Below are 24,734 nucleotides of genomic sequence, written 5' to 3' on the forward strand. Positions count from 1 at the left end.
GGTTACTTGGCCACGTTGTTTCGATTTTCCGCGAACCCGGCTTGGAAACTTCACGGCAGCACGGATCCTCCGACGTGGATTCATGTTTATTCGCTCGTCGTCCTCGCGGTGGAAGGGGCGCCATTCTGCCGAAGACGCTAAACGTAGTAGTAAAACATGCACCAGAGCGTTACACGCCAGACGATGATCGCGAACGGAACGGGCGGTGGGTCATAAAATGAGGGACACAGGAAGAGACAAATTTGTCGGAACGTTCCGTACGCGGCACCGACGTGGCATCTTCTTGGCAGGCAGCGTGCCCGAGCCAAAGTTATTTTCCGACCACTCGTCGTTACGCGCTCGTTACGATGCACCGCACTGCCTAACGACGCACGACGCCGTCAGACTCCGCCGCAAAAGCGCCGACTCTTGCGCCGACAAGTCTATTAGTCAATCAAATGTTTCCCCCACATGATGATGCGGTGGATCCGCGTCGTTGCGCTGCGTTCCGATGCACGCCGCGGCCCACCGACCAGAAGTTGTTAAGCAGCGGTTTCCGCTACACTACGCCGGATTTGCCGCAGGACCGGATGCCGCAGAATGAAGATGCTTGCCGCTAAGTTTCCGCCTGCAGCCGAGTTTCCAATATGCAGTTTTTTTTTATTATTCTTATTTGCTTCGTTTGGTCGTTCATCGACGAGAATCCATACATCATGTGGCTGCTGCTGCTGTTGCTGCTCGTCAGTGCACTGGTTCCGGCCGTTCGTTCCGGTGTGTGTGTTGGACTTTTGCGGTAGGCAAAGTTTTTTCCATTGAAGCTCCGGTTTCATCAGGTTTCTTGGCGGCCAGTTTGCTTCGATGGAATCTTTACGCAGCATTTGGGATGCTCACGAAACGCTTTCAACATTATTTTGATTAGCCATCAATGCTGCACCAACCTTACCGCACAGAATCAATTTGGGGGGTCTCAATGTTTCTCCAAGCTGGGTGACTCGCCTAAGTATGCTTTTCGTTACTACACAAGCGAGTTTTGTCGTAGAGAAATCCGTGGTCGTAATTCGGGTAAGCTATCGTTACCGGTCATGAGGTGTGACTTACTTGATTTCATCCAGGAAACCAGATTGCTAGACTAGTTAGGGCTTCAACAAGCCTGCTTGAATCGTACAGGATACTTCATACAGCGGATCCCAAACCACTTTGGCCGAGCTACTCTGTTAGCCTATTCTAAAACTACATTCCAAGAAGCAAATGACAAAAATGGTTTTTGTGAGCACATGTCAATAAGAATAGTCGTGTAGACCAAAAAACACACACCGTTTTAGGGGACATTTGCAAACAAATCCTCCCAACAAGGTTATTTGTGAACAACTTTACATATTAGATACTTTGACTTGGAGCTTAACTTAAAAAGTGTAGCGACCATAAACCCTTGTAATTAGTTTGGACTTTGGAATCGTTAAATGATATACTGTGCCTTAACTAATTTTCGGGGATGAGGCCAGTAAAACGTCAAGAATTTCATTTGCCTTAAGAATTTAAGCAATGTCTCTTTTTCTTAATTGAAGAATGTATCATTCCAATGGTTCAAGGTTTAGGGATATTTTCGATGATCTCAACGGCTTTAAAAATGTTGCCGTTTCAGTTATGTTTCAGCAGTGCAAAGTTGCCACATGGTGTTGGTGGCCTGTTCGACCGCCATTTAGACCGTGCCACTCGTTTATCGTCCTTTTCAATTCTAAAACATTAAGATTTTGTATTATTCTGTGCTCCTTGATTACCACAAGCGACTCGGCCCACCTACTGCACACCGTAACACTTACGAAGCGAGTTAAAGAGTTACGAAGGGCTCTGCTAATGCTAATGAAGTTCTTCCAACGCAGTCGACCAATAACTTCTTGGCCGACATCAAGACCAGCCGATTTGGCAGATACAGTAACGTAAGCAATACTCCGATACAACTGTGACCAGCCGGTTGCACTCGAGAACGGCTACTTTGATCGACCATTGCACGCGAATGATGGACGACTTTCTGGGCAAAATAGTTTTGTGGCTGCAAGGATGATTTCTCAACACCGTAATAAACTGTAGCTTTGTCGAAGCGCTCCGAGTCACACCGGGATCTCGCAGCCAAATGTAATGTAATGATGATTGGGTTAATTCTGAGCAGTTGCCGCCGCCGAATCCTGTCCAACGCCGCCCGGAATGCATGGCAAATATTTACTCTCCACTGTGCTTTGGACTAAAAGCATTCCTGGCCGCCTCCGCCATCGCCACCACCACGCGTCCGGTGCAATCGGAATACGGTGTGTTACGTGTGCAGTAAACACTGATTATCCTCGTTACGCTCGTCACTTTGCCTTCCCGCGCACGGAGCCTCCTTCCCGGCCATTGCTCCACCCGGTCCCATCCGGGTCCCGCCTTTTTTGGTGGAGTTTTCTGCCAGCCACCGGCGAGCGGTGGAACGGCGCGATGACGGAACGTGGAACCGACCACCAGCGGTGTCCTGTTCGCGCAGGATACTCGACTCGACCTGCTGCTGCGAACGAGCGAACGGGCCAAAGAAAACCTCATCACCATCATCATCATCATCATCATCATCATCATCATCGTCATCATCATCGTCGGCGACGTCTCCGACGTCGAGGTTCAATTTTATTATCCGCTTACAGTCGAGGATTTTGTTTTTCCTTTCCGGTTCCGCCCGCGCCGAACGCCGGGAAACCTGGAATATCATTCTTACGAGCGCAACAATCGTATTAGGAAACAATCGCCAACGCCAAACGGGGTCTCGGGTCTCTTCCGCTGACGCCAGCAGACTCGCCGACCATTGGCGATTGCGCTTAGTTTCCGTTCCGATTGTTATCGGAAGCCGTCCGAATGTTGCGACCTTTCTCCCGGGGGACCTGCTGAATTGGGCAACGCCAGATATCTTGGGAGGGCCATTTGACTCTGTTTTCCATAAGGACCTAAACGTCAAATCGGCTTAGCCGGGTCGGAACGGAGCGATTGGCCCAATGATAAATATTCAAAACATCACCCGGAAAAACATGCTTTCCTTGCATTGCTCTCCTTCTCTCGCTCGCACTTCAGTTGGACAGGTGTAATTTGTAGTTCCTGCTGACCTGTAACCCATCGCGTAGGACAACCTGATGCGTAAGTTATGAGTCCTGGGGCCATTTTGCGTCCCGGTATTCCGGACTTCCGCTTCGCTGCACCACCATTCCAGCGGCTTGGCGATCGGGAGCCTTTGATCCGGAGCCCGCATTTTTACCTGCGGAAGCCTCACCGAACCGGTAAAGGAGGACGAACCCACCAAAACCCTTGCTTTTTTATCTTTTTTCCTTTGAAGATCAATCTACAAATGCCCTGCCATCGACCTACCAATCACACGGGCGGTCCTGAGGGCCAGCCACTTCACCACGCCTCCCAGCTTTCCCGGCTAATCGGCCACCATTTCCTCAGGACCATTTTCTTTTTGGGCTCGGTCATCCGTTCGCCTGGGTTGGCGACGTCTTTGGTACCGCGACACGGGCCACAAGTCTTCGTTCCCATCGCGCGAGTCGGCTGGCCGAGTCTGAGCGATGCGTCCCTGAACCCCCCGGGGAGCCATTGTTTTCCCTTTTTGCCGCAGCCACTGCCACTCCATGTGTGTCCTGGAGCCAGAGCGGAATGGATTTTCGGGGAAGCATATGTCAGCGTAACATAAATATGTGCACATATATAAAAATGAAAGTCAGCGAAGGGTGGTCGTGTGGGTCGAATCAATAGTCGTTGGAAGTAACGTAACTCAAGTAACATAAAAAAGCTAAGAAAAGTTACTGCAATTGGCAAAAATTTTTGGTACATTAAAGTATACAAACATGCGGATGAAGCACCCAACGACCGTGACCTCTTTTTGGCTACAACAGGAGGTTTAACAGTCAATTCAACCTTTTCCTTTTCTTTACCTCTTCTGCTTCTAATGCCACAAATTTAAGCTCAGCCATTCAAGTAGAAAAATCATTAGTAAATAAATTGAACGCCCGCATCGGTAATCCTCGGTGTTCGCAGCACCCAACCCAAGAGCGTCTTTTATGCCGGCCTGGCAAGACTCACTCCGCTTCCTTACCATTCTTTTTTCGGGCCACCGCGCTGACGGTTTCACTGCCACTCTTCGCCTCTTTAAATGACATTTTGCGACGTCTCGTTTTTGAACGTTGCCGTTGCAGGGGTTTTCTCGGAAACCGCCACCGAAAAGCGATCGTACTCGGAAGAAGAAAATGGCACACGGAGTATAAAAAAATCGGGAGAAAAACAAGGAAGGACAGAGAGGGGGGGACGGCGTGTGTTATCTCCCGTTGGCGCACCGCACCCCGCCGGGAAAAGCCGGGGAGAAAAGGAAAATCAATTCGGATATGAGCAGCGAATAAAATAAATAGGTCACCGGAAAGCCTCGCACTGTACATAAGCGGACCGGGGCGGAGTTGGGCCGAGCCCAATCCGGTCACCCCGGGGGAGGCGAGGAAGGGCCGGGAGAGAGGGCGGGCGGGGTGCAGCCGAAGTAACCGACCGCGTCCCACACGAAGGTCGCGTCCGGGGCCAGCCGTCGTTGAGCCGCTCGCTGCGGAGCTGAGACTTTGAGCTCGACGAACTCCAGCTCCGGCTCCACCCGAAATGGTTGCCGAGGGAGAATGAACTCTCGCACGGCCCTTACCCGGGACCGGGGCACCCGCGCGCCAGGATGGGGGGAGGGCCCGAGAACAGCCGGGAGGATGATAATTCGCACTGTGCGCTAATGTTTCCGGTGACCCGGTGATGCGTCTTTTCGTGTGCCAGCTAATCTGTTGCTAAGGTTCAAAAACCAGGGCTAACAGGTTGGACCGGGCGCAGCCCATCCCCGACCATTACATGCGTCCATTACCGCTCGATCAGTGCATATGCAGAGGCGTCTGGTGTTTGTTGCCGGGGAAAATGTGATAATTAAAATGCTTGCCAACTACGCCACCTGATCCCGGCCACCTACCCCAAAAGGGCTCCCCCGGAAGGACCGGTAAGGGTCAAGTTCACGGGCGGTTAGCGGGGTTTGGCGCAGCCGCCTGCAAACAGGCACCCCATTAAGATGCCGGTCTGGGCCGGGCCCAGCATGCTGGCTGGCTGGGCCTGTGGAATGTCCTGAACGGGATGCCCTAATTGGTGCCCGGATGCGGCAGGTTTTATGCTGTGGCATTTATGCACGGCATATTATGGCTTCATCTCCAACCGGACACACACACAAAGGTCCTGGTGTTTCTAAGTGTATGAAAGCCCCTTATTTAAAAGCTAAACGGTACCTAATTCTATGTTACGGGAATTCCTAGTTCTTTAGGGATTTTGCACATAACGGGGGTTGATTCTCCGTCATGGAAGTCCTGTTATTTTGAAATAATAACTTAACTTTCCCAAATAATCGGGGAGCCCATTATACCCATTATTCTTCGACCACCCTTCCGGCGCAAATTGTTTCAAATCACACCGATTATGGAGTGCCCGAACCCAGCCCAAAACCCGACACAAGCGACATTTAATCTCACGCAGAGTCCCGGCTGATCCAATCCGCCCGGAAGTCGGGTTTGGGGCGGGATTTGGTCACGTCGATCCGACGCTCCCATTGTGGCGAGGGTTCGTAAAGAAAAACCCGAAAGGCGGAAAAAGGGTCACACACAGCGAGTGACGACCAGCGAGAGTGAAACCGTTGTTGTAACTCCCCGGGCCGGGTGCAGCATTGGTGGCACACGCCGGCGACCACCAGCGCTTAAATGTCTCACGTACGTCGGTCCCCAGTGTCGGTTCGCAGACGTGACCCGAACTCCAGACTCGCTGGGCTCCCTTTTTGGCGATTGCGACAATAAAGAAGGCTCCGTAGCCGGATTATGAGAACCATCGGACGAAGAGGTTGAGGAACGGCGTGTTGGAGTGCTGGCCAACTCAACTCCTTGAACCCCTCTTTCGGAAAAAAGGCCAAAGAAAAAGCCAGTGGAAAATGGAGGCGCCCGAAATCAACAGCATGTGATTAGCAGCAACTTCGCAAACGCAGTTCCCGGCGAGTGGCTGAAAAACGCATACTCCCTGTTCGTCCCCTTTTCCAGGGGGCTTCCTGCCTGTGTGTGTGTCGCAAGCGCGCGTGTGTGTGCTGCGCTCCGGGTCGAAGTCTGCGCCGCCGAGCGGTTGAACCCATAAATTTTCCTGCCTAGACAGCCCGACGGCTCCGAGTCCGAGCGAAATCAGGCCAAACGCACACACCCACACCGATCGGCTGGCTGGCTAGACCCGCCGTCCAGGCGGTAGGATAGTGTGGGTGAGCCCTACAGCTGCTTCCACGAGCGGGTTCGTCCATTGCAATTCACCACGCAGCCAAAGTGCATTCCCGTCGACTTCCTGGAGAGCGCGGTGAAAAACACACAAAACAGAGTGAGAGACAGAGAGTGAGAGAGGATTGGAAAAATCCCCTCCACGGTCCGAATTTCCCCGCCATTGGCCACCTGTGCGAAAGCTGCGTGCGAGGGGCCGAAAGCTTCCCGAACGTTGGCGCGGCCCGAACGTTGAACCGAGCTGAACGAGATTTTCGAAAAGCCGAACTCCGGAAGGGCACGGCGCGAAGATCACGAGTTTGTCTGCACAGCGGGTCCAACGAAACACGCAACGGCACGCGGTCGTGTCTGGTGGCGTGTGCTTCCTTCTGCAAAACATCCGAAAACTCACCAAAAACAACAGCCACAAAAAAGCACCAGCCTTTGGGTCCACCGTCCGCTGCCAGCTGCTGCTTCGGGTGGTGTGGTGAGCGCCTAAATCCGCCCGAGGGGGTGTTTGACCTGCTTTTGCGCTCGCTACATAAACCGGAGCCACCAGCAGCTTGTTGTTGTTGGTTTTTTTTTTCGCCCGAAAACCTCCCGTTTTTATTCGCTTCCATTTTCCAAGACACTTCGTACGGGAAGATGTATCGCTGCGCTGCGGTGCGCTACACGAACCCCGGGCCACACGGCTCGGGGTCTCCGAGTGGCCCAAGTGTGTCCTTCCTTGTCCCAAGCCCAAGCTGGGCTCCTTCCGGTCGGGCACCGAGTGCTCTTTCGGGCGTTCTCGTCTGATCTTTCCTGTGTTCGGTCCGTTTTTTGCGTTTTGAAGTAATTGAATGTCTTAGCACCCCTCAACGGTGGACGAGTGTGGGAGACATTTTCCGGGCCTGATGTCCGGGGACCCCATCCCCCAGTTTTCGTGCGAGGTTCTCCCGTTTTTTCGTTTCGTTTCCCGCAGGATTTCGAGTCAGCGGCGTCCGTGGCCGTGCGAGGTTTATGACTACTGCCGCAAGCGTCGGAGGACGGAGAGAGCCCTAGGGCTGAAGGATTCCACTCGAGGGCTGTATTGTGGGAATTATAGGTCTCTTTGGGTGCCCAAACCACAGCCCGGCGACGACTGCCGAGCGAGGTCACACGGTGCGGGTTTTCTTTTTATGACACCGCCGCCACCGTCTTGGATTTGGTCATGTTTGGCTCTCCCCAATGACTTTATTTACAACTAATTTGACCGTACAAAGAGTCATAATTGGAGCTGAGGGAGAAAAGTTATCGTAAACAGCAAGAAAGGTGCTCTTTTTGTGGGGTTTTCATCAAATTCAGGCCTAGGCTTTAAAACGGCTTCGGCACAGATCTGGAACTGCACCGTAATTGCGAAATACAAATAACAGAGAGTGCGTAGATTATATAGTATTTGGTATAGTAGGCGCTAGGAAACAATTTCCGAATGTGAAACAGCTGTGTACGAAGATCAAAGAAGGTCTGAATTTATAGAACAGATTCCGATTGGGTCTGAGAAAGTTGACTATCGCTAGTCTATAAATTAGTGTAAATTGTGTAGGGTAGGTTTTTTGAATTTCATTCAACTTGAACTGTTGAATTAAGATTGCAAGTATCGTAAACGGCTATATTTATATTATCAAACATGAGGGCCTGTTCGAGTTACTCTCTCACTGTTTTCACTCTCGGCCAATATTGCTCACTTTCATCACAACACTTGACAATATTGTTTAGTTGAGGAAGTTGTTAAGTATATCAGTTCAGCTCAGTATATCAGAGAGTTCCAGCGTGGGCCGTCGTACAGAACCAAAGGCAAGAAGCACCGATTTTGTATCGCATAACTCGTCCTTTGTGACAGCGTTTGAAGGGAAATGTTACGAACATAGACCAAACGCGATGTTAGTGGGTTCGACTCGCGATTTTTTTCACGAAAAAATCGCGCCCTTTATAGTGCTTTTCCTTACAACTATTCTATTCTTGTCCCATTGCAGCATATTCTTGGCCTTTTCTCTAAGTTCCCACGCATCGCTTATCTGTCTTACGCAGGTATCCTCTTTGCTGAATTTAATGCGTGTATTGGGTTTTATGATCCCTTGCGGTGTTGTTTTAGGGCGTCGATCCTACTATTTCGAATGTTTGTATGATCGTTCTACAATTTTAGTCCCAGTTCCGTTCTACTTCGAGATTCATGCCGACTCAGTCGAATTGTCGGTGTTTTATAAACCTTTCCCTGCCGTTTGTATGCATATTGCAGCTTCGGAGAATCATCGATCCGCAAAACATTTTATTGTTTTAGGTTATAGGTTGGAGTGTCCCGATATAATTTAGAGAGCATCGTTAAATTGTCTGTGTTCTGCTATTGCAGTATGTCATTCTTTCTTATTCCTTGTTTCGTTAGATAAGGTGTGGTTACGTTCCATGTTGATAACATAACCTTAAACCTCGCGTTGTCTGCTCTGCCGTTCTTAAAATGCCAGAAAAGGTCAGTTCGCGTGAAGCAACTTTGCCTAAAACTGTGAACCGTCCGAGAAAGTTCTAAAAATGTCCCACGAGGCTTACTGCTGCTAGAGAACTTTTCCAAGCACGCTTGAAGCTACTCATGTTATTCTCTGTTAAATAATATTTCAATTGATGCTCAAAATTGATCCTCTTACCGTGGTTTGATAGTTTTACAACAGCCATGTTCATTTTAAAAGGCGAGTAAACTAAGGTTTGAAATATTTTATATGTGTGCCACATTTGTGAAAATGGCGTGCTGAGTGGAACATAGAAACAAAATGTGTAAGACAAGTTTTCCTTCCGTTTCTCTACGTACGTTGAGCTTCAAAGAGACAGAAGACAGAAACAAAAACGCTTCAAAAAGCTGCCCCATGTGGACGTGCCAGCATAATTCTGGTGCCACACTTTCCGGCGGAAGATAGAAATCAAAACAAACAATAGATTTGATTATAATACGCGCATGTTTGGCAACGGAACGGAAAGAAAGAAAGAAACGTTTATAAGAGAGATAAAAATCAAACACACGTCGGGGTTTATATATATATATGTGTGTGTGTGTGTGTACAATCGTAGCAAATGAACGCTTCCCGGCGTGTCTCCTGGAACTGGAAGTGAGGGACCGTTTTACATCAGCACCACCCACCCAATGTGGGGAGGCGCAACTGAAAGGATCGATATTCAATTTGCTTTCGCCGTTTCTGCTTGGCCGTGCCGAATGCATGCAGAAACAAGCACCCACGATCTGCCCTCCCGACCACCACCACCACCCCGTAACCCTGCCCAGGTCATCGATTTATTAATTTCAATTTTTCAAAGCGCAATAACCGAGATGGAACGTGACATTTTCATTCCATTTTGCGCCCACCACCACCCTCCGGCCGGCCAGGGTTGGGGAGCGTTTAATTTCATCCTGCCAATATGGTCGGAAGGTTGCGGAAGGAACGCGATAATATGGGACCGGACCCGGACTGGGCCGGACCGGTGGAGATCCGAATCAGATATTAATGGCTCAATTCTCGGTAGAGTGGAGTAATAACCGATCCGCTATCTTGCCCGAGCGTAATCCTTCTCAAATGGAAGACCCGGCGACATGTGGGCCCGACGACGCCGACGATGATGGCCCAGCAAGGATGTGGACCGTGTCTCGCTCTCTCGCTCTCGTGGAGGGGCCAAGTAGCGAAACCAAAAATCCAGATAAAGTGCCAGGACCTTTGAAGCGCCGAGAGGGGCGATGGAAGAAACTGTGTCAAGATGGGCGCATTCGCGAGCGACACTTGATGTAAGAGTGCCACACATCACGTACGTACCCTGGCCGCACACACACACGGTGGGCAATTTAATTTCTTCCGCTTCAAAACCCGGCTTGGCTTCGGGGGGACGCGTTCACCTTACTCCAAACGGCGGGATCCCGGCCAGAAGGTCCCAGCTCGATGGGTCGGTGGGAACGTGCGCGCATAAGTGCACCACTCGATTGAAAGAATAGAGCGCCCTTCCCCGGCCCCGGCCATCCCGGGCGCCGATTTCAATTTGCGGCTTTCCTCCGGTGATGCTGATCGGACCCCGGACCGGATTGAAGTGTCATCGAGCAGATCTCAGCCACAGCCCGAGCCATGTTTCTCCCAATCTCTCTCTCTCTCTCTCTTCCTCTATAAAAGGCTGCCCGTCGCACAGTTCCGCTGGACAAAGTCTTTAAGGTGGCCCCAACCGAGGGTTTCGTGGGGTTCCGACAGAAGCGTGGGTTTCGACGGGTGTCCTTGAAATCGGCATTATGGTGGTGCTCCCAATTTTGAGGGCTGCCAGCCCACACACTGCCACGTGGGCCAAGCACTGCAAGACCGGCGAAAGGATCAAAATATTTGCACTCCGTCCCCCGGAGTTCCTCGGGAATCCTGTCCCCTGATGGGCGGCAACTAATGGGTTTTGGAGTCTTGGTCGTCGATGTCGTTGCCATCGTCCAATGCGTCTGCTGGTCCGCCGGTGACCTCAGCCATCTTCCGCAAGCGCATCGGTGGAGGTGTCGGTGCAGCATTACGCTATTTATCGTCCGATGCGCCCACGGACGAAGAAATTAATGGCTTTCCGTACAATGTTCTGTACTGGATTGGAAGGGCCTGGGACGGGAAAGTATTGGAGTATTCCGGGCGTGGGTTGTAAAGCTGCCGCCGTGGGCGACGGGTTATTTCATTGCAGCTGACCAGTGGTACAAAGTTGAGATAAAACACTGACGTCACCCGTCTCCATGAGCGATTGTTAGTTGGTAAAATTAAAAAAAAAAAAAACGATGACCACGATCCGACATTCCGTTGAAAGTCAGATGGTCACTTCACACCTGCGCTGCGCCGTGTCCCTGCGGTGCGTGTCACCTTGCCAGGGGGCCAGCTATTAGGCCGGCCCGAGAAGTGGTCCGAGAATTGTTCTAATTGGAATTGATTATCCTTGAGCATTATCGGGGCCGGTGGAGCGCACTGGCTGTGGCTCGGGTTGGCGAAGAAAATGCGATGAATATTCATGAGGCCGCCTAGCGGCCGTAAAGGGCCTCAGCCGTGGTGGCCCTGAGATGGCTGAAATTCTGGGAATCAAGGGTACCCGAGGGCACCTGACGTCGAAGAATTATGCACCCTGCGCCACCGGCACCGGTGAGGCGAGCGGGGCCATCGCGGTCAAGATCCATGAGTTTGTGTGGCTCACCGGAGCTGAATTCCTCATCGGCTCTCGTCGGTGATCCCGCTGCCAGTGCGCCGGTGTGACGGTTCAACTTTTAATCCAATGAACGTGAGCATTCGGCAGAAATGGCGAGCACTCTCTATTTTGTTTTCCACAATTAGCTATTGTACGTTGAATGGTGTTTGATAATTGCTGCTCCATTTGTTTTCTCCGCTTTTCCGCCGGCGATGGTTATTTTGACAGTATTCACGTTCAATTCACGACTTTGGTATTTTTATGAACTTCCTGTTCCTTGTTTTTTATATCTGATCCACTGCCATTGTCTAGTCGCATACTTGTCTTGCTCTCTTTTGTATTACGTGGGCCAAAAAGCCCAACAGATCTTGAAGAAAAACCACATCCCTGATGCTGATTTTAAGGTAGTTGTTGAACTTTATACTAAAATAAAACCTACAGAGGATGTACAGAGATTTTTGATCGCCTCGGGCGGCTGTCTCCGGAATCACACAATGTAGAGGTGGAACCGAAATCTCATCCATCGTCATATTTCGAGGCAAACAAATGCCCTCAAATTAATACAGTCCGGCCCGTTCTTGTAAGATTAAAAAAAAAAATTGACTCAAACAGTTCCCGGAATCTTTCTCAGCGACAAATGTTCGACAAATTTATAAACTTGGTCAATAACAAAAAGTAAATGGTACAGCAAAAATGAAAAGCGAAATGGAACTAGGAATAGTAGTAAAAATATGTAAGTGGCTTTACATCACCCTATTGGCCTATAACTTACGTTTACTTTGGTATTAAAATGTCACCTTTGCAACTAATGAATCCAACAAAACCGAGTTTTCCCAAGGGAACCCATGAATTAGGTGACAACTTTACCGAGCACACGATCCGGTTGTCAGTGAATGAAAAGAGTACACTCAAGAGGTCCTTTTCCGGTTCCGATTTCACTCATCGAACGCAATCACCGCTCGATTCAGCTCGAACCGAGCCAACGTCGTCCTCGTTTTGCACCGGTAGATCCGGAAATCGTGGTGACAATTGCCCATCCGGCATTAGCGATGGGATCTACCTGACGCGTACCACGACAGTAATCGGCCAGCAGATCGGCTGCCCGATTATGGCATCAATCCACGCCACGCGACACGCGATACACCCGTGGAACGGTTCGAAAGTGCAAAACCGCAAAACAGTGAGCATGCATTTTTAATAATCTAAGTATACATTCGAGTGCCGCCCGGGACGTTTATAATCCGAGCGAAAGCGGCGCTCGGTGACGGAAACAATTTTCCCAACCACACATCCCCGGAAAGGATGCTGGGCCACCGGTGCGGAGTTCAGGTCTGAGACAAACGGCGAGAGCGAAATGCCCGTTGGTGAAGGAAGGCCCCCGGCTTCGAGGGAAGGCGCACAACGAAGGGGTCTCCCCTCCGGTTCAAGGCACATCCCGAAACGTGTGCACAACAATGGAATCGTGCCGTCGCCGCGGAGCGCACATTTCGAAGAACATGGGCCTGGATGGGCCCAGTAAGTCGTCCGCCCGGCTTGGCTCATACATAAACATATGGGCTGGCCGAGAGTGTAAGAGAGAGCGAGTGAAAGGTTCGGATGGAGTATTATGAAAATGCCAGGAAGAAAGTTCGGCCCCCAAACCCACTCCCGGCAGTCCTGGCGCGCTCGGCAGAAGATGGTGCCTCAGTCCGGAGGTTTTGGGTTGCCTTTCTTGTGCAATGCATTCCGGCGCAGAGTGCAGAGCGGACCGACGGTTGCATGGCGGAAAACAATGCTGTGGCTGGAGCAACAACAACAACAACTACAACAACGGCAACGGGGCTGTTGCGATGAAAAGATCATACATGCTCGCTGAACCTATAAACGCCATTAATTTAATGCCTACGTCCTGACATTAACACACACACACACACATGGACTGGATGGGCCGGTTCATGAGGCAGGCGCCCGAAGTGCACTGAATGCTCTGGGCCGAGCCGGATGGAAGGAAGTGAGCAATTACGACACGTTTGCTTCGCCTCGTACACGGACTCGGAATGTCGGTTCCCCTCTCGTCGTGTCGTAAAAAGGACGACCGTGCGTCGGAACGGATGCTGTAGCGCCGTTCCGTGGAGAAGTTGGTGGGCACGTTTCTCACTGCACGGGAGGCATCGCGCGCGCCTTTGAGGTAAACGGCGATAATTGTAATTGCTGCACTTTTGCGCCCGTAAAATTTGATTTATCGTCCCCGTGTGTAGCCCCAATTGATTAATCATCGTCCTCGGTTGACGTCGACGCTGGGGCACATCTTTCGCGGACATTCCATCTACCGGTTTCGATGGTTTGTACCTTACTGTGCTCCTTGAAGATGGCCATTCTAAGCAATACGCCTAAAGGTATGCAATCCACACTGAAGGTAATATCAATTGCCTGTTTTTATTTTTATTGCCTTCCCTCTTTCCTAACGAAGCAAGGAAATGATCCTTCTTAAGCTTGGAGTTGATTTCGATACCCTTCTGATAATTAAAATGTTGTTTTCGTTAACTGAATGCAATTGTTTTCCTAACTGCACACTACTGGCGGAGCTTCATTTTATTTTTTCACTGACGACCATACAGACCAAAAAATCTAATAAAGACCAGATTTTCCGAAGCAGCCCCCGGTACCATGAAACTGATAAGAGTAGCGCGCGGTGCGTACAGTTTGGTTTAAAACAGATACAGAGCTTCCCTAAAACATAAAACCCGCAAAACGTCAACGAGCGGTTTTTGGATTGGACCCTCTAGCTGAGCTTCAATCTCTTGGCTAACAGCGGAAACAATTGAATAGCTCCTTCGGGATCTTTTATCACTCGGGCGAAGTGACGCCAGACGAGCAGCACACGGAGCACAATGATGTCCTTCGAACAATACACACTTTTGCCGATGGAAAGCGAACTGCAACCGTGGCATGGTATGTCGTCGGGCATAGCACGTTGGTTCGTCGGTCGGTTCCATCCGCCTAAAAGTGTGTACTTTGCCTCGCCCATTGTGCCGCTGCGGCTGGAAATCAGTGAAAGAAAAGTATTTGTTTATTTATTTATTTGTAGTCCCGAGCGCATTAAGTATGGCGGCGTTCGGTCGATTTGTTTGTCCCAACATTCCGCCATTTTCAGCTCTACCGACTTCGTCCTAATGGCGGTGAACAATTCATTTATCGGTGTGGTGGAACGTCGGCTGTGAGCTGCTCGAGTTGAAGATGTACCGCCTTGTCTAACTTTTCGGTCACGAAGCCACCACGATGGAGGCGCCAGTATTTCTTGGTGACCTGGTGACGACGCCGCCTGGGTTTGTGATAAGAAAGTGCCGCGATGCTGCTCCAGGTTACGCTGCAAGTCCCACAATCAGTCACGCGAAAGTCGCATATCTTGGACGGCACGGTCTGGCGTCTTCTACGTATGCGTGGGTCTTGGGACGTCACGGTAGTGTCACCGCAAGCGGACGGCGACGTTGGATTGTTGTAGTTAGCGCACCGAACCGGACCAGGAAAGGGGCCCAAAGACCGCAGAAACGGCAGAACACACTTCCTCCGCCGAAGACGCGTGTCCCGCAACCCGACCAACACGGGACTGCTACTTCCTGTTCCCGGGTTGGCATCTTCGGGTTGGTTTAGGCATGACGAAACGCCACCCCGCGAACGGCTTCTTCTGCTGCTGCCGCCATTTAACGCCCCGGTCCACTTGAAGGCGGGCTCCGTGGGTGCGTTTTGCATGCGCGATAATGATGCGAACGTCACCGTCAGCGACATCCCGCTGCTGCTGCCAGAAGGATGTCGGCCGAGCTCTTGGGGCCCGGCCGACCTGCAGCCCAAACGAACTGGCGGCTGTGGTTTGCGGTGACGCTGAAGATGACGTTAATGACGGAAGCGACTCGGGACGGTGACGAGTGCCGGGGACGACCGAGGCGGCCAAATATTCCGAATGCTGCTCCACCGCTCGCGTGCACTCGCTAATGAGATCTACGCCTCTACAGGCAGCGATGGGGAATAAAAAACAAGATAGGGAAAGAGAGAGAACCAAATAGAGGCCGGAAAATGAAAGAAGTAAACCACGCGGTTTCTGGCGGCGGCGCTGGGCAAGTTTGGCAAGTGCGGCCTTGTGACCTTCCCGCGCTGGTAATGAAAAGCCGGCCGGATGCACTTTTTTCGCCTGGCGCGAAGCTTTTTTCCCGAGAACTTCCCGTGCACTCCGAGCCGAGCCGCTCCGGCTCTCTTTCACTCTCGCCGACCGCATTTCGATTGCCACGTCAATGGCACTCGAGCTCATCATCATCATCGGTGCAACCGCCGAGGCACAGCCCGGCTCGAAGCCCGTTAACCTTTGACATTTGCTTCGCGGCACTTCAGCCGCACCGGGACACAGGCTCCGGTTGCATTTCTGTGTGTTTCTGGGGGATACGAAGTTGGAAATTATTATGCCAACGCTCATAACGCGGTCACGAAACAGTGACGAATGAGCTACATTGGCACTAAGCGCTACCTGCTAGGTGGGCCGAAAAGCCGTGAGCCAGAAAGAATTCTGTTTGTCTCGAATGGTAAACCATTATTTTTGCGATGAGAATTAGTAGCTGGTATTAGTAGCTCATTTATTTCGATCATTAGCTGAGCATTAACCAAAGCCGCGAGTTTATAGTTAAACAGGCATAGAAATGGAACTTCATGGTTTATCCCCAAATGGGCACCTAACTGCCGCTGGATCCTTGGTGGCCAATAATATTGCAGCTTGCATTTATACGTAGCTCGCTGTTACCCACGTAATAACTGCTCGAAAAACTGCCCGAAACTCGCTGTCAATGGCAATGTTTAACCACGAAATCAGGTGCCTGAGGCCGCTGGTTTCGTTACAACGTGTTTTGGTTCATTTTTTGTTAAACAATAAAGTACGGGAACTGCTGGCACATCGGTGATAAGCATAACTGAAAACAGTTCACATCAAATTTAAAACCAAATTCAATTCACATTGTTGGTGGCCATTTTTTGTGAGGTAGCCACGAAAAGAATGATTAACAACACAACTTTTGGACTACATGTTGGGCAAATGAGTGCTGCACTGATTCAGTCCACATTCAGGCCACTTTTGCATTCTCCGTGGGCAGTGAACAATAGGAAGCAGATCCTCGCCCGGGGCCAGAAAACTACTCCCTGCGGTCCTCGCAGTACGCCGATTGACGAGTTTAAGCGCAAGGCACCATTATTTAAGTTCCAAATCTTCGAGTGGCGGTGCAACCGTTGCACAATGGGCTGTGACGCCTTTTTCCACAGCTCCACACAGCGAATCTACAGCCCGAGGTTCGGGTTGGTCTCGCGTCTCAGTTTCACAACTCATTTCCAAGTACGAAGATCAATCTAAGTTTAAATAACATAACTTCCGCGTGCCGCATGACAATTTCGAGCACGCTCCCCGCGTGTTCCGTTGCAACTCACTAATGCCGCCTTCTTTCCGCTTCCTTCCCACAGCCTGGATGCTCGGATGGTTGATGTGCAAAACCGTACCCTACATACAGGGTGTCTCGGTGGCGGCGTCCGTCTACAGTTTGATTGCGGTGTCACTCGACCGGTAAGTACACGCCACACCTCTGCCCCCTGGGCCAGCCCTACAGGGCTGCGTTGCATAATGCTTACGGTGACCCACCGGGCGTCGTCGAATTATTGCCCGCCGTCGAATTGGATCATGTGTTGGGTGGGCCTCCGGCTGTCAGCATAACCTTCTCCACGGCGGTGGGGGCTCCGTAGAGCCCAGCCCAGCGTCCGAAATTGATTCCCCGGCCTCATCGGGAGCCACCGGATGCACGGTGTTTGTCCTAAAAGAAGACACGACGGCTCCGAGGCGGCCCGGCGCAAGGACCTTCCGTCGTCGAATGGCCCGGTGGTCCATTCGGAACCTATCGGGCAAATTAACGCCACTCGGGCATGTGTGAGGCTGAGATGAATGCTAATTTGGACATATTTCATCGGTACGCTCCGTTGGCTGCCTTCCGCCGATCCGGGCAGAGCTCGACACGCCTCGAGTAGCCACTGACTGGCAGATAAATGGTTCCCAGCGGAACAATTGCCCCAACCCGGAACGGGGGCCAGCCAAGCGGGAGGGCTCTTCTGGCTTCAGGAAGTGCGTGCCTGTGTGTCCACGTCTGTGTGGGGTAGTAATCTGTTGCATGTATGTATCCGTTGTAACGCACGCCACGGGACAGGCATCTCAGACCGGAAGGAGTACCAGTGCCCCAACACAATGCCCCTTCATCGGAGGGTACGGGTGGGGCCGGTCCTTCCTTCTACGCTCCCGTGACGCCCCGGCATCCGTTGAAGGTAATACATATTCATCGCTCGAATGGGATCCTTCGCTCGCTCGCTCAGTCGCTGGTCTTGGGGTTCTAGTCGACCGAAAAATGGACTCTCGATAGACATGAGCGGGACTTTGCCACTGGCACATGGATCAACGGCAAGGATCAACGAACGAGCTTTTTATTGAATTTCGTACCCTGCCCGGTGCGGTATGCTGGAGCACTGTCGGAAATTCTCCCGGAGTCGCCGACCCGGAGTGGCCGGCGAGATTTACCGCGCCACGTTGATTATGATATGGCGATGATGGTGATGCGGCCATAACAAACGGCAAACAATGTAACTGTTCCATAAGCAGAGCGGAGAGAGCGTAATATGTGCACAACACATGCATGCACTACTGCCACACCAACACGAACAGCAAGCTCCATTGTCGCCGGCCAATAGGATTGATAAGTTACGGTAACTAAATCCCTGATGATTTAGAGCTCTTTCGACCGGCTTGAAGAGAACCATTCTCTGCTTCAAAATAAAGGACTTTACTTGTGTTTTTGAGCTCCTGCTCAGTTCATGTAAGTGTTTTTTTCCAAAATTGTATAAAAACAACATAATCATTTTGCCTATTCCGGCCCGTTTTTACCTTAATAAAATTAATGTTAAATAATAAATGGTGCCATAATTTTTCATGACGTTTTCGCAGTGGAAAGTGGAAAATGTAGTTCCTTAGCAAAATTGATGTCACTTTTTGTGTCTCGGTCAGAATAACCGTTCATTTAATTGACCCATCGCATCCCGTTACATTGGCAATGGGTGGATTAATGTTTTGAAATATGATTTCAATTTGCCCCAAACGCTTTCCGGGACATTAAATGGGATGGTGCAGTGCCAAAGCGGGAACGGGTTACCCCGAAAATACCGCGTCCTTCCTCCGAACGGGGCTGCAGCGTATGGTAGTCTGCTCGCTTCACTGAGCCGTTTGTTTATGATTGTCCAATTGGAGCTTCGTTAGCGATTTCTGAGGGAACCGTATGGGAACATGGAGCAGCGGTGCGTAGCTGGGCGCACTGGGCGGCACACTGCCCGGGTGCGTACAATCGATTTTAGTAACCGATTACACGGTTGATTAAACTCTGCCGCCAGTTGGAGCCGTCGTCGACCAGATTGCTGCCAAGTGCAGTTCAGCAACAACAAAAAATGTCGGCACATCCGGTAATCTGCTCTCGGCTCCCGCGAGAGCCTCCGACTACTGCGGCGACTAAGAGGGCGGCCAGCCCGACCGTGGAATGGTGTGGGTTCGCCAAAGTGGGGTCTCCGTTTTCGCCGACAACACTGTGGCGTCCTGCAACGCGCACGATCGCACGGATGCTGTTCATTTTATTATTTATCCAATAATTAACGTAATACCCTGATCGGAGGCCGAATGGAGCCCAAGTGCCAACGCCAGCCCAACCGAGCCCTGATTGCTCGTTAGGTTCAGGGCGAATTTTCAAACTCGTCGTCGGGCTTTCGCGATCGCGACGATGCCGTAATCTAGCAATGGGCACCTCCGGGCGCCAACACGCGACACAGAATTCAATCAAACCAATCAATTTCAGGCGTAATATTACAAAATGTCTCTCTAATTCCCTGCATCGCTGCTCTGGCCTGGGCCTTGCAGCCGCTCGGTGCAGCCTGGCGCGGTGGGGTGCGATGCCGACATTAAGCCAATTACGGAATTTTAATCGATCGACAAAATTGGCCGCAACGATGTGAGTCGCCCGCCTCGGTTCGCTTTGCCGACGTGCGCCATCGTGGCCCACGACGAACCGCTTGGTGACGTTGGGAAATTTAATTTACTTTCGCCTCTTTCGCCGGGAGCGCACATGGACTCACATGGAGAAATGCTGCGCCACCGTTCTCAGTTTCTGCAGGTACACCGTCGTTTTGGACCCATCAGCCACTGAGGCACAGGATGGTAGACTGTTTGAAGGAGTGTTTTGGCTGCCTCTTCTACCAATACCGTTGGGGGAGTTGTTATTTCTGTTCGGTTCAATTTGCTTTCTTCAAGCCGTGACAAGTTTGTTTTTGTTTTATTTGGCTGGAATTGCCTTAGAGATTGTTGATTGATTTTGTTTTGGTAGTTGTATTGGTGGTAATTGGTGATGTTTAATAAACAGTGCAATACTATTAGAAATTCAATATTTTAATACTACCAAAATTGCAACTCAATACTTAACTCTTCAAGGGTTCATTTGGTACTCTTTTGTAAAGTTTTTATTTTTTAAACTGTGCGATCCTGTGTGAATAAGCTTTCAAGTTTGATTTGATTGGTATTAATTTTGATTGGTTTTTATAAGAATCAAGACAATATTTTGTACATCGTTTAATAAAGAATTGTGTATCTAAAAGCTCCTCCTCCTGATCCTGATCCTTGAGTATGCTTGAGTTGCGTGGGATCCGCAGTATGATCACATTGAGACCTAACAACGCAAGTTCACTAGGATAGGTCTCAACCGAAAACCCGTTGCCTTCTACTTTGTCTACGATCATTTGAGCATCGTAGACGTTTGGCCTAAGCCGTTTTCGTATTCGACTTCGCGTATTGACTCGCCGACACTCCTGGCACAATTAACTGCTTCGGTTTTCGTCTCATCATTTGTTATTAGTTGTGCTGTTAGTTCTAAGTTGATGCTGTAAGTTGTCAATCAAGCTGCGTAGCCCGGTGAACTTTGATTTAAATTATTCTGCCTTCCTGTGTCTTGCATTTAACGTTTTGCTCTTGATTGAATTTTAGTGGATTTAAAAAAGACTGAAAAAAGAGTTGAAGAATATATTGACTTTTTGTGATGTAGAGCATCGTTTAAAACTTATTACTATTTAAAAAGAATGCGCTCTTACCGCGCGTAGCAGGGATTAATTTGTTCCTTTCATTTCTCGGTTCATAGTTCGGGACCAATTGAATCTTACCAATTTTATTCAAACGACGCACAAAGCGTTTGATTTAAACAATGTTTGAACCATTTCAGTTCAATTACACATTACACACGAGCCTGGAGGGCCCTACATTCGGCCCCAGCAAGTGCCAACCGTTTAGATACGCTCAACCCTCATCGTTTTGCCTAGAAACAGTGAATTTTGTACGCACCAAATGCATGCATAAAATCGTGCGTAATGTGCGTGAGAGCGGCCGGTGCATGGCTTCGCCGGTTCGTGTAGCTTCGTTATGCAGCATCAACATGCGCCCATATCATCATCCCCCTTTTCATCACGGTCCAGTGAAACCAGGCCCGGCCCATAATAAAATTGCAGCTCCTTCGATCGTACTGGCCGCTTGCCTGGACTCCACCTGGTTGCTGGTTGTACATTTTTACTAAACTCAGTGCGTAAACACTTCGCAAACTGGGTAGAAAATTGATTTTAATGTGTTTAATGTCTGAGCTGCCTGTCATGTCTTGTACTGGGGTTTCAATTTTCAATAAATCGACAATCGCCAACTTGCTACCCATGGTGGCTGGAAGACAGTATTTTTCTCAAATTCATTTTTTTTAAATTATTAAATATCGTTATAAATTTGTCCCAATGAGTAACGCTGTCTTGATGCTCCAGGTACAACGACTAGAAGATTGTAAATGCATGCAGTGAATAAGTTGCAGTAAAACAATCATTACCCACGAGCGAGACCAACGGAGCATCAGATACGTCGCAGGTCGCAGGTCAGAGGTTCATTAGGGGCAGCGCCGTTAACCCAGTTCGATTCGTCCAAACAGTCCCATCCCCAATCGACCCGATCGGCCTTTCGGTTCCGAAGGCTTCGGCTCAAGTTGCACTTTGCAAGGTCTAGCAATCGACCAAACCCGTAGCCGTGTGCTCGGCTTGGTTCACTTACGATCTTCGCAAGCGACATTCAGGCCCTTCGTGACGCGCTTGGCCCTACGCTCTTCAAACGCAACGACTTCACCGCACGCTTCCAGGGCCGGTTCAAAACGGGGCCAAATTTCGACACCACCACCACACCATACCATTTACGGACCCGGGCCTCGCCGTCGGACCGTGTCTCGTTTGGGCTCGAAGGGCTCGCCAAGTACCTTCGCGGGCTGGCCTCAAGTGAAGTACCCGCGAGGTGGCTGAGAAAGATGAAAAATTAATCACATCGCAAACCGGCGTGGCGTGTCGTGCCGTTCGGCGATCTGTGTGCCGGTCCAAGGGCAGGCCGCTACACGCTCCGGGAGGCTGGTTCTTTACTTGCGGCCTGTGGACTCAAGCAGTGGCCCAGCGCTAGGGCCGGGAGTCGGTAGATCCGCTTCGGCCAAAAATAGGCCAAATGGTTGCGTGAAGCAAGCAAGCCGTCGACGGCCGAAGTCCGTCGTCGGATCAGTGTCAGCAGAATTTCGGAGATCGATTAGTGTCGGCGCGAGATTATGGATGACAAGTTTTATCTCGTTTCCACGGTCACTGCCCACGTAACGCCGGTGTTTTTGTTTTGGGCTTGGGAAGTGCTGTCTGCAGGTTTGGGCATTTACTTTTGGGCCAGAGGGTTAAGTGCAGCTCGGCAAGGTTAAGAGTATTTGAGACGAGCTATGGGCTCATCGTCAATTAATCATGCGGAATGTTGAAAAAAGAGACTTTTGAAACACTGAACACAGTGTTTTGACATTAGGATTTCGATTTACGTCGACATTGACACCTATTTGAGCCCGGCGATCGCCCATTTTATTCAATGCCGCAACCATAACACTATTTACGGTACACGTTACACTACGCCTAATAGAGCCTCGCCTAATTTTAAACACCTTGTCTGATTACCGTTTATGTGGGGATAACTAACTCGATAACTTCCTTTGTGTTTAAAGAAAATATTTTACTTCTGCGAAGAAATTGTTTTGTACGGTTATGTGGAGAAAAGTTCACCCCAAAATGGCGTCACTAGCCGAGTTGCTTGTCAACTTACCCCAAAGGACTACTGTGGGCGGTAAAATATCGGGAATTCGCTTATGACTCGAAAATTATTTGTACATTCTTCTAAATCGATGTCATAACCATTAAAAAAATCCGTACTCTATGAATTATATCTAAGTCTACATTTGTTCCTACTTTCGAAATGGTCTGAAATTTTTTTCTTAGAAACAGCCTTCAACACGTTTTTTGTTTCAGCTCCTTTCTCAACCGTTGACTGTAAAAGGTGTGTCTTCAGAGCGGTCTCTTAAATTTAATCAGATGAATACGATGGTTACGAAGCTCCAAGAAAGCCCTGGAATATCCCTATATCTCTAAGTAAACCACGGAACAAACTGGCTGGTTGAACTAATCACCATTTGCCAATTCCGCTTCGTTCACAAATAATGTTCAGTATTTTACTTTATTCATGCAGTGTTTACTTATTCTCGTACAATGCTCAAAAAGCATTTGTACGGAGCAAGTTAAGGTATTACTAAACTCAAGACTCCACTGCCCTCTTTCCGAGTAACACTTTTGCAATGGACTTAAACGCTTTAAAGCTCCAACGATCGGACTGCAGGGTTTCTGCAGATGGGACACAGCTGAAGGGCCGAGGGATTATGGCGTGTGGTCAAGGCTCGGCGCCTGGTGGGCTTAGACGTTTAATTACTTCCATCGGCTAGGCTGACCAGGGTGAAAAGGCTTCCGAAGACGCACGCAGCTGAAATGATTACAATTTCAACCGGAAACGATGCTCGATGAAACACGTGCTCCAGAGCACGAATCCGTTGGCAAGACTAAACCATCATCTCGCCTGAAGTGCTGCTAATTAGCCTAAAAGCCCAACAAGGCCCCCTGAGCCGACGAGGTTGGCACGGGTCAACAGAAGCGGTAGCGGCCAAAAGTGAGACGATGATCCGGTTTTCTTTCTGACTGTTTCTATTTCTTCGGCACCATACAAATGGCAATCAAATGACACCGGAAAACGAAACGATTGTTGGGTGCGCTTCGTGCAGGGTGGTGGTGGTGGTGCGGTCTTGTCCAGTTGTCCGCATCCACTTCAAGGGACGGGACGGCCAATGCCGATCGCCTGCATCCTCGGTGTCCTCGGTTGGCAGGCGGGGGCAACCGACTCAGGACCTCTTTCGGGTGTACTTCAAAAGGACGTGGGCCTCGAATCGGCTCCACGGTGGTGCACGGTCAGAATTGCATCACAGCATAAGCATAATTAAAAAGCTACGGCTGGCTGGCATAATGAACCGGCCATGACTATGAATATGCATCAGGACGCGGCGCACGTGCGCTGACCACCAACCTTGAGTGTATCCGTCCCGCGCGCGAGCGCAAGGTGACCACGAACGTCGGCGGCGCCGTCCGTTGGGTGCGAGCCGGGAACGGGGAGACCATTGTTTTGCCCAACGGGCGCGTATGTGACTGGTTCCGTCTTCCAAGTCGCCGTGACCTTGAGTTTGGTCGACGAGAAAGACGTTCCTGCACCTGCGGCTGAGATGATGATGCTGGGATTTCCCGGACCAAGAAGGACCGCGCACGAAAGTCAGGCACCATGAGCTGTGACATTTTCTTCCGCCGTTCGACAGCCATACGTCACTCCTGGACCGGGGGCCGGACGGTGCGACTTCGGGTCCGGACAATGAGTTGCAGAGCCGTGACACCGTGGCAGCTTCGCCGGAGTCGCTGCCACTAGGCGAGCGCCACGCGACGTACGCGGCAGGTGGCCAACAAAGCCAACCGGATGAATAAACAAATTTATAAGCAGCCCTTTGGCCCCGCAAAGTTCTCCAACTCCAACATTCGCTGGTCCAAAATAATGAAGCAAGAAGCGCAGCGCCGAATGCTGTCTGGCACCCCGAAAAAGGAGGTAATTGGCGCCAATTGTAATTGGTTGCTGGCGGCGGGATGGTGGCCAAAACCAGCCGAGGCCACGATGAGACCACCGGGAAATAATATAATTCGGGAGTTCGGGCGCCTGAAAAATGGCGGAGGAGGGAAAAGTTTTCCCGACCAACGGCAACAGTAGACTGGGTGGTTTGCCCCCGAAAAGTTTGC

General features: G+C 50.3%; 1 protein-coding gene across 1 annotated transcript in view; it reads left to right on the top strand.

Moving 5' to 3' along the window:
* Window positions 1-24,734, top strand: part of LOC128271383 (neuropeptide SIFamide receptor-like) — a 79,261-nt gene that overhangs the window by 21,022 nt on the left and 33,505 nt on the right. Inside the window, exon 3 of the mRNA XM_053008876.1 lies at window positions 16,935-17,034. Within this exon, the coding sequence (XP_052864836.1) occupies window positions 16,935-17,034 (100 nt within the window). The remainder of the gene's footprint in view (window positions 1-16,934; window positions 17,035-24,734) is intronic.

Source organism: Anopheles cruzii, chromosome 3 (genome assembly GCF_943734635.1).
Source record: "Anopheles cruzii chromosome 3, idAnoCruzAS_RS32_06, whole genome shotgun sequence".
Classification (NCBI taxonomy): domain Eukaryota; kingdom Metazoa; phylum Arthropoda; class Insecta; order Diptera; family Culicidae; genus Anopheles; species Anopheles cruzii.